Source organism: Myotis myotis, unplaced genomic scaffold, assembly GCF_014108235.1.
Source record: "Myotis myotis isolate mMyoMyo1 unplaced genomic scaffold, mMyoMyo1.p scaffold_m19_p_1, whole genome shotgun sequence".
In the NCBI taxonomy this organism is placed as follows: Eukaryota; Metazoa; Chordata; class Mammalia; order Chiroptera; family Vespertilionidae; genus Myotis; species Myotis myotis.
Window position 1 is genome coordinate 129,941,395 of NW_023416313.1, and position 14,328 is coordinate 129,955,722.

At 37.4% G+C, this 14,328-nt stretch overlaps 1 protein-coding gene across 9 annotated transcripts in view; it reads right to left on the reverse strand.

Annotated features, from left to right (window-relative positions):
• The window catches only part of MPP7 (membrane palmitoylated protein 7), a 323,210-nt gene that overhangs the window by 255,018 nt on the left and 53,864 nt on the right, over positions 1-14,328 (reverse strand). For all 9 annotated transcript variants that reach the window (XM_036352096.1, XM_036352155.1, XM_036352125.1 and 6 more), the window contains one exon: positions 330-494. In XM_036352096.1, the coding sequence (XP_036207989.1) occupies positions 330-366 (37 nt within the window). In that variant the 5' untranslated portion in view covers positions 367-494. The remainder of the gene's footprint in view (positions 1-329; positions 495-14,328) is intronic.

Consider the following 14,328-nt stretch of genomic DNA (forward strand, 5'->3'; position numbering starts at 1 on the left):
TCCGCAGGTAAGGGGTGACTGTTGTGTCCACCACACTTTTCTGTATGTTTAAAATACTTAACATTTTTTAAAGAAATGTAAATAAATAACATTATTCCAAGAGAAATTACGAGCGGATCAGCATACACCACCACTGCCCAGAGAGGAAGCAGCAGCCAATGCCCTTTGATAACTTTTATCTTGGAAGGCTACACTGATTTTATGCCCCTCATCTTGTTTACAAAACAACATGACCTGCTTGCACTTGCTTACAGCTACGCTGTTTTTCACTGTGAACAGGAAAATTTAAGTAAAGATGGGAGGAAAGTGCCCTTCTTGGGTTCACATACCTGTGTCACTCCCAGGTCCTGTTGACAAGGCTGGCATGATGCAGACTATAGCCTGGATGCCGCACTCCAAACCAATGTTCTCGGCTCAGAAAGCTGCAGGGAATTCCAGCTCCACAGCCTGCAGCCACGCTGTCTACCAAGGTTTATGTATCGCACAGGCCGTTTCTACAAAGAAGAGAAACAGTTTAAAATAATAATAAAAACAAAGATTACTCAATTGCAACATTCTGTAACTAACTCATATTCCAACACACTTCAGGATTTTCCAGAATTTTTTCTACATGCTACGTACAAATATTAAGTGTGAGGGTTTTCCATTTTGATGTGACATTTCTAATTAAAAATACGAAAGTTCTTCATGGATATATCAAGACTCCCTTAAGAGATTTTTACTGTTAGTTTGAGGATGCATAGGTGGAGAAAGTAGAGAAGCTTTTGTAAGCCAATACCATTCTAAAATTCCTCCCCTCTGTTAATCATAATTCTAAGTTACATTTCTAATGTAGAACAGAGATTATAAATTGTCAACAACTTATAACTAATTGTAATTTTTAAAAAGAGTTCATCTTAATATAACAACTGCAGAGTTCTCTAACTTAAGACTGCAAATAACCTTTGAAAAAATACTAGAATTGAAGCAAGATGTTATTATAGATTTACAGAAGTGTTCATAAAGTAAGCCTAACAATCCAAGCTAATATACAAAAGTAAATTTGTTTAGTAAAAACTAAGCTTTGGTGTATCTTGAAAAATATCAATTTTTAATAACTATTTTAACTAATGTGTATCCCAAATTAAATAGTATAAAGGTACTACTATATAGTAGCTAAGAGCAATTACTCTAGAGTTTGGCCTAATCTCAAATCCTGGGAGCTCTGTGATCTAGGGTAAGTTATTTAATCTTATTAAGTCTTAAACTCCTTGTAGGCAAATGAAGATATCAGCAATTTAAAATTGTTTGATAATTAAATATGATAAGGCACAGAACACAACTGGCACATAGCAAGCAAATAAAAAATGCTGGCTATTATGACTGGAGTTGTCTAATTCAGGTAATGAGATTATAAAATGTAAACATAAAAGAGAGAAGCAAGATTAAAATCTATTGTCCTGTCACCCAGAAGGAGACCATGTGTTTTAAATTTAGACCACTGCTGCCTAATAATGGAAAATAGACTGCATTTGCACTTTTTAGAAATCAGAAGAACTAAACAATGTGTTTAAGTTCTTTTTTAATGGATTTTCCCCAGTTCTTTTAAATTCAGTAATTTAAAAGTCCATTTTAACATATATTATAAAAAAAACAACAGACACTGTAAACACCCAAAAACTACCTCACTTCAATTCTAACGCTTTTAAATTGATGATTCATATTACAGAATAACAAATGAGCTTGCCAAATTTCACTGGAAAAAGTCCAAACTGTAAAATTCTATTAAAGCCTTTTAAATTAGCTTTTTAATTATCAAAGTGAATGTTCGTAGGAAAAAAGTCACCATCAAATAGACTACATTAGACCAGACTATCTGGTGCAATGACTTGAATTTTGTTTGCTCTTATTACTAAGGTTGACAGAGTCAAAGTATGCATATAAATCCATATGGGGAGGAGTGTTAATTACAAATGAGGGCAATTATTTTAAATACCAAATAAAAATACAAATCACTAAACTAAAAATAAGAAAATAAGAGAGAAAAAGCAAAATTTCATTAATGGCCATCACTGAAGCTGTTTCCCCCAATAATTAAAAGGCAACTCTGCTTTGCTTTGTATAAATTATTCTAACAATCAGGATAAAAATTCAACTACATAAAAACATTCCTAAATGCAAACACAAAGAGAGTAAAAAACAGACCATACATAATTTAAAGAATGCATTTAATTATTCTACTTTTGTTTTGCTGCTGAGAAAAAAAAAGAGGAGATGGTTAGAATTTGTAATGTATATTCACAAACATTTCTACAATTAGGGCAATATATATGTATGTATGTGGGTAGGCAGTTATCATATGTGTCTGTCTGTCTGTAATTTAAGCTCTTTATGCCATGAGAAAAGTTCTAATTTCTATGAAACAAATTGCTTAACTACAGAAATACATATACCATGCAAACTACCACTTTCTTCATGCCTTAAAAAACTTACGGTGTTTCACTTTTATAAACCACAAATACCATATAATAAGGAAACATGCTTATGTCAAACAAACGGTCTATTAATACTAAAACAACCTTACATTCCACATCAAAATAACCTTCTGAGTTGATACTGCTGCTGTACATATATTCCATATGTGAAAAGCCTTAGCATTTCTCACTTTATTTCATAATGAACACTCAAGGTTAAACTTTTCCAAAGTTATATTATTTAAGAAATACATGCTACAAAGTAATTATCTTCTCAGAACATATATAAGTATATTAAGAAAAAAACAGTTTGATGTAATTACACCACTAAAATGCTCAATATTTTATAAAAGAAACCAGAGTTGCTGGGTTTACCTTTCAAACTGAGCTAATCATGCAGTTGTTGTTTTTTGCTAAATCTACTGAAAATGCATTGGAATTTGTAGAACCCAGCCATAATTATCACTGACCATTGTATGGAATCAATTTTCTACAACACAAAAATACCAGCTGTTATAGAATGTCCTGAGAGGGATTACGGAATATTCTTAAATTGAAGCTCAATCCATCTTTCCATAAAAAAGAGAGAGCCAGGAACACACCGGTATAAAGTGCACCTGAAGCATTTACAATACCCAACAGAACTATTACAACCTTCCTTTAAAAAGGCTTATTTTTGAAATTTCATTATTCCAGTTGTACCTTGCTTCTATATATCACACTGTATCAAGTTCTTCTGGCATCTATCATGTGGAAACAGTGAAATATGTGAATGTCTACAAGCTGACAATGTCCGATTTCTACTGGCCATGGGTACCCTTCAGACTGCTATGGCACTCATGACATCTAGTGGTCAGTCACAGGAGTGCAAGTGTTTGTAGCAAAATTTTCTGAGTTTTCAGTAAGCAAAGATTATCTTAATTGCATCGTGAAATAGTCATTAGCAAAAAAAAAAAAAAAATTAAATAGGCATACACACATTACAGAAATATATCCTTTGCTTAAGTGTCTCCTCTACCTGCAATACTCATTATACTAGTACAACACAACACTACTTCATTTCTGACACCAGAATGTGGTTTTTAAACATCAAGCAATTCTGTATCATCAGCCATTGCCCTAAAATTCAACTCAATTCTGACATTTTCTACCTGGAATTGGCATCACATCCCACAGGTTACATACTCAGCCATACAACATTGCTCTTGCCCCCTCCCATGTCAATACAAAGTCCAGGTTGTCACCATGCTTTTAATCCAGGGGTGGGGAACCTTTTTTCTGACAAGGGCTATTTGGATATTTATACCATCATTTGCTTAATATAATTCACTTAATATAAATTTACTAGAGGCCCGGTGCATAAATTTGTGCACTCAGGGGGGGTCCCTCAGCCCGGCCTGTGCCCTCTCACAGTCTGGGACCCCTCAGAGGATGACCACCTGCTGGCTTAGGCCCGCACCCCGGGGGATTGGGCCTAAGCTGGCAGTCAGACATCCCTCTGGCAGCCCAGGAGCCCTTGGGGGATGTCCACTTGCCAGAGGGGAGCAGGCCTAAGCTGCAGTCAGACATCATCAGCACTGCTGAGAAGGCGGGAGAGGCTCCCACCACCACCGCTGTACTGGCAGCCGTCAGCCTGGCATGTGGCTGAGCAGAACTCCCCCTGTGGGAGCGCACTGACCACCGGGGGAAACTCCTGCATTGAGCGTCTGCCCCCTGGTGATCACTGGGTGTCATAGTGACCAATCATTCCCATTCTGCTGTTAGGGTCAATTTGCATATTACCCTTTTATTATATAGGACAGAGGTCTGGTGCATGGGTGGGGACCGGCTGGTTTGCCCTGAAGGGTGTCCCGGATCAGGGTGGGGATCGTGCTGGGGTGCCTGGCCAGCGTGGGTGAGGGGCTGAGGGCCATTTTCAGGCTGGTCACACCCCCTTCAGGGTGGGGGTCCCGCTGGGGTGCCTGGCCAGCCTGGGTGAGGGGCTGATGGCTGTTTGCAGGCTGGTCAAGCCCCCCAGTGGGGACCCTCACCCCATGGGGGTGTGGCCAGCCTGGGTGAGGGGCTGAGGGCTGTTTGCAGGCTGGCCACAGCCCCTTCATGGTGGGTTTTTCCCACCTGGGTTCCTGGCCAGCCTGGGTGAGGGGCTGAGGGCCGTTTTCAGGCTGGTCACAGCCCCTTCAGGGTGGGGGGCCCTACTGGGGTGCCTGGCCAGCCTGGGTGAGAGGCTGATGGCCATTTTCAGGCTGGCCACGGCCGCGGGCTGGAAGCAGGTATCTGGGATTTATTTAACTTCTATAATTGAAACTTTGTAGCCTTAAGCAGAGCCCAGGTGGGGCTTCCCCTGGCAACTGAGGCTCCCAGCCCCTCCATGAGTGGAGGCCACGACAGATGGAAGCAGGTCTCTGGGATTTATTTATCTTCTACAATTGAAACTTTGTAGCCTTGAGCGGAGCTCAGGGCCAGCCAGGGCAGGCGGGAAGCTTGGCTTCCTCCATCACTGGGGGCAACGCAAGCCTCCTGCTTGCTCCAGTTCCGTGGCTGCAGCCATCTTTGTGACGGACTGATGGAGTGAGGATTGACGGTTAATTTGCATATTACTCTTTTTTAGATGGGATTTTATCATTTCAAGAGACTATAACTACACCTAGTAATCCAACTGCAGATTTCTTCACTAGACACAAATAATCTAAGGTGGCACTTTCAAAATGCAGTAGAGCAAAGAAATAACACCAATAAGAATAAACTTTTTACAAATCTAATATTAAATATTTTTAAGCTTGATTTTAACAAATCTAACATCAAAGATTTTTTAAAAACTGAGACTCACTGATTATATTAGCAAGAAGCAAACTAGTATATGTTAACATTATTCAAATCTTCATAAATGATAACTGTAAGAAAATAAAGGAGGCAACATAAAGCTAAGTGGCATAAATCTGCTTATACCAACAATTATCAAAGTGTGATCTGCAGACCCCAGGAGACTCCAAGACCCTCTCAGAGGGTTTCATGAGGCCAAATTATTTTCATTAAAATGTTTTTAAGCTTATTAGTCAAATCTTCCATCAACATATATTTGGCACCCTTTACCCTTTACTACCCTGTACCCACTTCCCTCTGGTAGCCACCATACTGTTGTCTGTGTCTATGAGTTTCAGATTTATATACCACAAGAGTGAAATCATATGGTTCTTAGCTTTTACTGACTTACTTCACTTATAATATTTGCAAGGTCTATCTATGTTGTTGCAAGTGGCAGTACTTCATCTTTTTGTATGGATGAGTAGTATTTCATAGTATACTTGCACCATATCTTTTTATTTTTATTTTTTTATTTTTCTTTATTGTTGAAAGTATTACAGATGTCCCCTTTTTCTTTCCCACTGACCCCCTCTGCTCCCGCCCCCTCCCCAGGTCTTTCACATGGTCTCATTTATATGTGGAATTTAATAAACAAAATAAACTGACAAAATAGATCCAGAGAAATGGAAGCATGCAAAAGACTGACAAATCTCAGAGGGAAGAGGGTTGGGGTTGGGGGTGGGAGAGATTAACCACAGAACTTATATGCATATATGTTTAAACTATAGCCACACCCTCTTTATCCAATCCACTACTGAAGGGTTGTCCCCATGTCTTGGCCACTGTGAATAATGGTGCAATAAAGAGAGAAGTTAATATATCTTTGCAAATAAATGTTTTTCAGTTTTTCAGGTAGATACCCAGGAGAGGGATTGCTGGGTCATATGGTAACTCTATCCTTAATTTTTGAGGACCACAATACTGTTTTCCATAGTGGCTGTTACAGTTTACATTCCCACCAGCAGTGAAGGAGGGTTCCTTTTTCTCCACAACCTTTTCAAAACTTATTTCCTAGCTTGTTGATAATAGCCATTCTAAGAGGTGTGAAGTGGTATATCTCATCGTTGTTTTGATTTGCATTTCCCACGGTGTTCTGGTAGCTGCCGTGATCGTATAGTGGTTAGTACTCTGTGTTGTGATTTGCATTTCCCTAATAGCTGGTGAAGATGAACATCTTTTCATGTATCTGTTGGCCGTTTGTATGTCTTCTTGGGAGAGATGGCTGTTTAGGCCCTCTGCCCATTTTATAATTGGATTGTTTGTTTGCTATTGAGTTTCATGAGTTTGGGGTTTTTTTGTTGTTTTTGTTTTTGTTTTTTACAAGTTCTTTGTATATTTTGGCTACTAACCCCTTGTCGGAGCTGCTATTTACAAGTATCACCTCCATTCAGTTGGTTGCCTTTTTGTTTTGTTGTTAGATTTTTGTTTTGTTTTGCTGTGCAGAAGCTTTTTAGTTTGATACAGTGCCATTCATTTATTTTTGCCTTTATTTCCCTTGTCTTTGGGGTCAAATCCATTAAATGTTCTCTACAAGCAAGTTCCATAAGTTTAGTACCTATGTTTCCTTCTATGTAATTTACTGTTTAAGATCTTATATGTCTTTTATCCATTTTGAATTTTTGTACATGGGGATAAACTGTAATGTAGTTTAATTCTTTTGCATGTGGCTTTCCAATTTTCCAAGTACCATTTATTGAAGAGACTTTCTTTTCTCCATTGTGTGTTTAAGGCTCCTTTATCAAAAATTATTTGCCCATATACATGTGGTTTTATTACTGGACTCTCAATTCTGTTCCAATGGTCTGTGTGTCTGTATTTCTGCCAATGCCATGTGGTTTTGATTATCATAACTTTGTAGTATAACTTAAAGTCAGGTCGTGACATACCTCTGACTTTGTACTTCTCAGGACTGCTTTGGCTATTCAGGGTCTTTTGTGGTTCCATACAAATGACTTTTTTGTTAAGTTTCTTTAAAAAATGATATTGGAATTTTGATGGGAATTGCATTAAATCTGTATATTGCTTTAGGTAATATGGCCATTTAAAATTTTTATTTTTTTTGTTAATTCTCACCAGAGGGTAATTTTTCCATTGATTTTTAGAGGTGGGAGGGGGAGAGACAGAAAGAGAGAAACATTGATGTCAGAGAGATACAGCGATTGGTTGCCTCCAGCATGCTCCTCGACCAGGACTGGGGATCGAGCCTGCAAAACAGATACGTACGTGGCCCTTGACCAAAATCAAACCCAAGACACTTCAGTCCACTGGCTGATGCTCTATCCACTGGTTAGGGTGTAATATGGCCATTTTAACTACATTGACTCTTTCAATCCACGAACACAGAATATCTTTCCATTCATTGTCTTATTAAATCTCTATTAATAATGCTTTATAGTTTTCAATTTATAGGTCTTTCACATCCTTTGTTAAGTTTATTCCTAGGTATTTTATGCATTTGGTTGCAATTACAAAATAGTTTTTTCATTTATTTTTCTGAAGTGTCACTGTTGGTATATAGGAAAGCAGTGGATTTTTGTACATTGATTTTGTATACTGCAACTTTACTAATTTGCCTGTTGTTTCTAATAGTTTTATGGTGGAGTCTTTAAGGTTTTCTATATAGAGAATCATGTCATCTGCAAAAAAGTGACATTTGTATTTGCTCCTTCCCAATCTGGATGCCTTTTAATTATTTCTTTTGCCTTATTGCTCTGGCTGAAACTTCCAACACTATGTTGAATAAGAGTGATAAGACTGGACATCCTTGTCTTGTCCCTGATCTTAGAGGAAAAGCTTTCAGTTTTTCACCAATGAGTATAATATTAGCTGAGAGTTTGTTGGGCATGGCCTTTATTATGTTGAGGTACCTTCCTTCTATTTTATAGTGTTTTAATCATAAATGGATGTTGTATCTTATCAAATGTTTTTCTGCATCTATTGGTAAGACCATATGACTTTTATCCATTGTTTTGTTAATGTGGTGCATTACACTGATCGATTTGTGTATGTTGAACCATCCTTGCGCCCCTGAAATAAACCCCACTTGATGGTAATGTGCTTTTGTATTCATTTGTTAGTATTTTGTTTAGGAAGTTTGCATCTGTACTCATCAGAGATACTGGTCTGTAGTTTTCGTGTGTGTGTTATCCTTGCCAGGTCTTAGTATCAGAGTTATATTGGTCTCATAACGTGCTAGGAAGTACAGCCTCTTCCTCAATTTTTTGGAAGACTTTGAGAAGGATAGGTATCAAATCTTTTTGAACGTTTGTAGAATTCACTGGTGAAGGCATCTGGTCCTGGATTTATTTTTTGGGAGATTTTTGATGGCTCTTTCAATTTCCTCACTGTTTATCAGTCTATTTAGCTTTTCCAATTCTTCATGATTTAGTTTAGGAAGGTTATATATTTCTAGGAAGTTATCCATTTATTCTAGGTTACTGAATTTAGTGGCATGTAGTCCTTCATTGTATTCTAGCTTGATACCTTGTATATCTGTGATGTCTGTGGTGCCTTTTCTTTAATTTCTGGTTTTGTTTATATGGGTCTTTTCTCTTTTTTCCTTAGCGAGTCTACCAAGGGGCTTGTTATTTTATTAATCTTTTTAAAGAACCAGCTCTTTGTTGTATTAATTTTTTATAGAGTCATTTTGTTCTCTATTTCATTCAATTCACTGTAATTTTTATTTCCCTTCTGCTGACTTTGGATTGCTTTTGTTCTTCTTTTTCTAGTTCTCGGAGATGTAATGTTATGCTATTTACTTGGGATCGCTTTTTTCTTGAATTAGGCCTGTAATGATGTAAATTTCTCTCTTATTACAGCTTTCCTGCATCACACACATTTTAGTATGCTGTACTGTCATTCACTTTTGTCTCTATACATCTTTTGATCTCACCTTTTATTTTCTGACCCAATCATTTTTAGTAGTGTGTTGTTTAATCTCCACAGATTTGTGGGTTTACTTCCTTTTTGCAGATGATTTCTAATTTCAAAGCATCGTGGTAAGAAAATATGCTTAGTTTAATTTCAATTATCTTGAATTTGTTGACGCTAGTTTTGTGACCAACATGATCTATTCTTGGAAATGTTTCATGTGCACTGGAGAAGAATGCATAATCTGATGTTCAGGATGAAAGGCTCTGTAAATGTCAATTATGTCCATTTGGTCTACTGTGTCATTTAAGGCCAATGTTTCTTTATTGATTTTCTGTTTGGGTGGCTGTCTAGTGCTATCAATGGAGTATTAAGGTCCACAACTATGACTGACTTTTCTTTTTTTTTTTGGTCAGTTTCTCCCTTTAGTTGTGTGGGTAGTTGCTTTATATACTTTGGTTCTCCCTGATATTAAGAAGTATTATGTCTTCTTGATGTAGTGTCCCTTTATCATTAGAAAATGTCCACCTTTATCTCTTATTATCTTTATCTTAACTCTGTTTTGTAAGATATAAGTATGGTTGTGCCTGCTCTTCTGTGGATGTTATTGCTTTGGAATCATTTTCCACTCTTTTTCTTTGAAACTAACTTTATCTTTGCAACTTAGATGTGTCTCTTGTAGGCAGCAGATGGTTGGGTTTTGTGTTTTTTATCCACTCTGCTACTCTGTGCCTCTTTACTGATGAATTCTGATCATTTACATTTAGGGTAATTATTGGAGTATGAGGATTTCCTATAGCCATTTTATCTTTTGTTTTCTGGTAGCTCTGTGCCTCCATTAGTTATTTTCCTTGTGTTTCTGAACGTTGGTTTTATTTGGTGGTATTCCATACTTCTTTTCTCTGTTTCTTCTTTTTTTAAGCTATGTGTCTCAGTTGGGGTTTCTTGTGTGTGGTTACCATTAGGTTTATGAGAAACAAAGTTTCATCTATAAAGTAATCCTTTTTCTTTTGAATGCATCTGATCTCCATCCTTTGCAAATTCAAACCTCTGCTCCTTCCCTTGCATGCTTTTATTGTCACAGATTATCCCTGTTTATGCTGTAAATTTGTTGGTGATCTCACTTGTAGATTTGTGATCTTTTATTCATTGTTTCAGGTAAAATAACTCCCTTGAATATTTCTTACAATGGAGGTTTTCTGGTGATAAAATCCCTCAATTTCTGTAACATCTGGGAAAGTCTTTATTTCCCCTTCAGATTTAAAAGATAGTTTTGCTGGATATATTATTCATGGCTGGTAATTTCTCTTTAAGATGTTTGAATTTTTGGTTCCATTCTCTTCTGGCTTGTAGAATTTCTGCTGAGAAGATGGATGATATTCTGATGGATTTTCCTTCGTAGGTCACTTCCTTCTTTTCCCTGGCTGCTTTGAGAATATTTGCTTTGTCATTAAATTGTTGTTGTTAATCCTCACCTAAGGATATTTTTTTTCATTGATTTTTTTTGTCCAGATGCCAAAGGGCCAAAGACTGACAAATGCCTTGAAGTTCTCCTCCTCTGTGATGACCCTGACTTTATCCTTTTTGTAGATATTTCATATGGGCATGACTGGTCCTGTCAGCTGGGTGGCCAACTTGAGTTCTTCAGCAGAACTGTCTCCCTTCTTAGGATCTGAGGGCTTCCTTGGGAAAAATATGAGCTTGGAGCACAGTATTCCTTCAATTGTTGCAGGTTGGCCTTAGTGGACTTGGTGCACCTCCTCCGATTCACAGAGATCCCAATGGTCCAAGCCAACCGTGGGCAAACTACAGCCCGTGGGCCAGATCCGGCCCGTTTGAAATGAATAAAACTAAAAAAAAAAAAAAAAAAAGACCGTACCCTTTTATGTAATGATGTTTACTTTGAATTTATATTAGTTCACACAAACACTCCATCCATGCTTTTGTTCCGGCCCTCCGGTCCAGTTTAAGAACCCATTGTGGCCCTCGAGTCAAAAAGTTTGCCCACCCCTGGTCCAAGCCATCTTTTTATGGATGCCAACTACCCTTAACTCCTCCAAGCTGAAGCTGATACCAGCTTTCACTCTGCTGCAGTACCCTACAGTGGAGCATTACAATATGGGTCAGATGGATCTGGAGGCAGAATGCGAGGCACTTTGGCTTGCTGGGCCCTGCTTCTGTGGGTTTCCATGCCAGCTAGGTAAACCACATGTCAATGCACTAGAGCCAGTCCTTGTGGAAGTGGGGCTTTAGGATCATGCCACGTGGGCTGGTGGCTATGGATGTTGCCTATGAGCCTTCTCCAAAGGGGAAGGCCACCAGAAAGATGAACTTACTCTTGAGCAGTGGCACATTGCTGTGTCGCAAGAATTTTTAAAACATGCAATTCCTGAGTACTTAGTCCGGGACCCTGACCTCTTTTCCCTAGGTTGTCAAATTAAAAATTGGCAACAGCCAACACAACATAGCTTTCCAGTGAATCAAAATCATACCTCTTTTTTGTCAGATGGGCAAAAAATATATATTTTTGGTGTGCCACAGAATTTCAGTAATTAGTTGTGTGCCATGAGATAAAAAGGTTGAATATCACTGCTTTTGAGTATCCACCTTTTGAATACTGTGTGATGAAATGAGCAATACAGAGAAAGTGATGCTGCTATAAATGAAGTAATTGCTGTCTCAAAGAAAAGCCAGTGTGCAAGGGTTTTTGTAAACTCAAACAGTCATTTTTCATGGAACACCATTTTTACTTGAAATCAACAACTAAAAGACAAATTATTCAGGCTATTCAGATTAACAAGGCTTGGGAATTTGGCAAACATTTTCTTGAAAATGAATGAAGTCTGGGACTTAAAAAAAAACACACTGAAGTGTGTGTTGCTAATGATGAAACATACACTTTCAAACAAAAATGAATTTTATAAAACTTGCATCCAGAAGGTGTCTTTGCTTTGCAAGCTATCATGTGAACCGAGAAATGCAAACATGCTGGAACCCGGTTCCACTTTGCATACTTCCAATGGCCTCCCAAAGGCTCTTCTGAGATCAGTGGTGATATTAATAAATGTGGTTCTTGGCATACCATATCAACATTTGGTTAGTAAACCAGTATTTCAAAATTATTAATGCATCATGCAAAATTTCCAATGCATGAAAATCATGCATGAATAAAAGATTCATTCAAAGTACAAAATAAACCAATGATGTTAAAGCTCCAATATGATAAATCTATTGATATACAGTATATTCAGATACCACATTTCCGTTTTGGTGTTATATCAAAGAATATCTACAATTAACTGAACCAGCCACTTACTATACAATATTTCTCCTTTTTCCAACTGCAGACCTGAGGTTGGATTTCTTCATTTCCTTCAACCAAAACATACTGCAACAAATTGAAAGTATACAGCGATATAAGAATATTACTGTCAATTAAGCTAGGCATTGGAGAAATTGCCAACTCACTATTTTTTTTTGTTTTAGGAAAAAAATGTTATTTTTCATAAAAATATTATTTATGTTAACATGTCACAAGTTTAATATTGTTATTTTTAAATTAATTGAAATAATTTGAACTTCACAGATTTCATATTCAATATCAATATAATGCACATAAACAAAATTCTTTAGAGTCTTCAGTAATTTTTAAGAGTGCATAAAGGTCCAGAGACCCCAAAAGTTGAGAACTATTCTATGCCAGGGTGGGCAAACATTTTCTGCAAAAGGCAGATAGTAAACATTTTAGGCTTTGTGGTTCATGTGGATGCTGTCTACTTCAATAGAGAAAATATATAACTGAGTATGTATAACTATGTTATCCTAATACTTTATTTCCAAAAACAGGTAGAGGGCCAGGTATGCTGACCACTATTCTATACCATTATACCTTACCAGCTAGTGATTTATAGATCTAAAAGTGGCATATTTTCCAGTAACATTTTTATTGGTTATATTTAAATATTCAAGGAAAGTTTTAAAATTCTTTATTACCAGAAATGTATGCAAAATTATATGTAATTTTAAACTACGCAGTCCCTAATCATAAACAATATCAAGTTTCAATTTTGTCTAGTCCAAGAACCTTAGAATCTGTCACTATACATAGAAAATTAAAAATAAGCTTATACCTGGCAACATGTTAGGGCACTCTAGTTAAGATAACCAAATGTAAAAATATCCCAGCTTTCAAAAAAAGAAAATATCATGAGTGATGAAAACATCCCACATTTTACAAACTCAACAGGGTTTAATTATTGTGTAATATAAAACTCACTTACCTCCTTTCCACAAGTGGAAATGAAAATACCAATGCAATGAAAAAGAAGAACCCCACTGAAAGAATCCTACAAAACTTGAAAGACTTAAAAGAGGCAGTAAGAGAATGCTGCTTTGTAATCCCCAGGTTGAGACACTCAGGCTTTAAGTTTGCTAGAAATGTCCGCAAGGAGCCCTGGCCCACCTGGCCAAAAGCCAAAACCATGAGTGCATCAGGGCTCCCCCGGTCAGGACTCTCTGTGGGAAGGCACACAATGTCACAGGCACTCAGTCACTCAATTGCCCTCTGTCTGGAAGCACAGGTGTAATGAATGAACTGGCATTCACCAACAATGGCCTCATTCCAGACTATCCAAACCATCTACAACAATTAATGCATGGGACCCCAGTGATTTTTCTCAGATTGTCCTCAGGCAAAACCAGCAGCATCTTCTAGTTCTGGATACATCCCCACCTTCCCACCGTGGGACACTTCTTGGATGATGACCTCGTTATCATTATGTTTATTTTCTACCACCCACTACTATACAGTTTTGGGTAGTCTTCAAGATTACACCATTAACCATCAATGACCCACTCTGTTGTTGTTGTTGTTGTTGTTGTTGTTTTGCTGTATTTTGCTGTTGTTGCTGTTTTGCTGCTCTTTCTTCTAATTTTGGGGGCAGGGGAGAATAACTTCATTATATTTTCTTTGACTAACTTATCAATTCCAGATCCATCCCAGCATTCCACCAGTATTCCCTTAAGTCCTCTCTATTGGAAAAATAACAATCTTGTAATCCTTTTTCTTTTTAATTCTTACTCGAGGATATGTTTATTGATTTTAGAGAGAGAAGAACGAAAAAAGGGAGAGGGAGGTGGATGG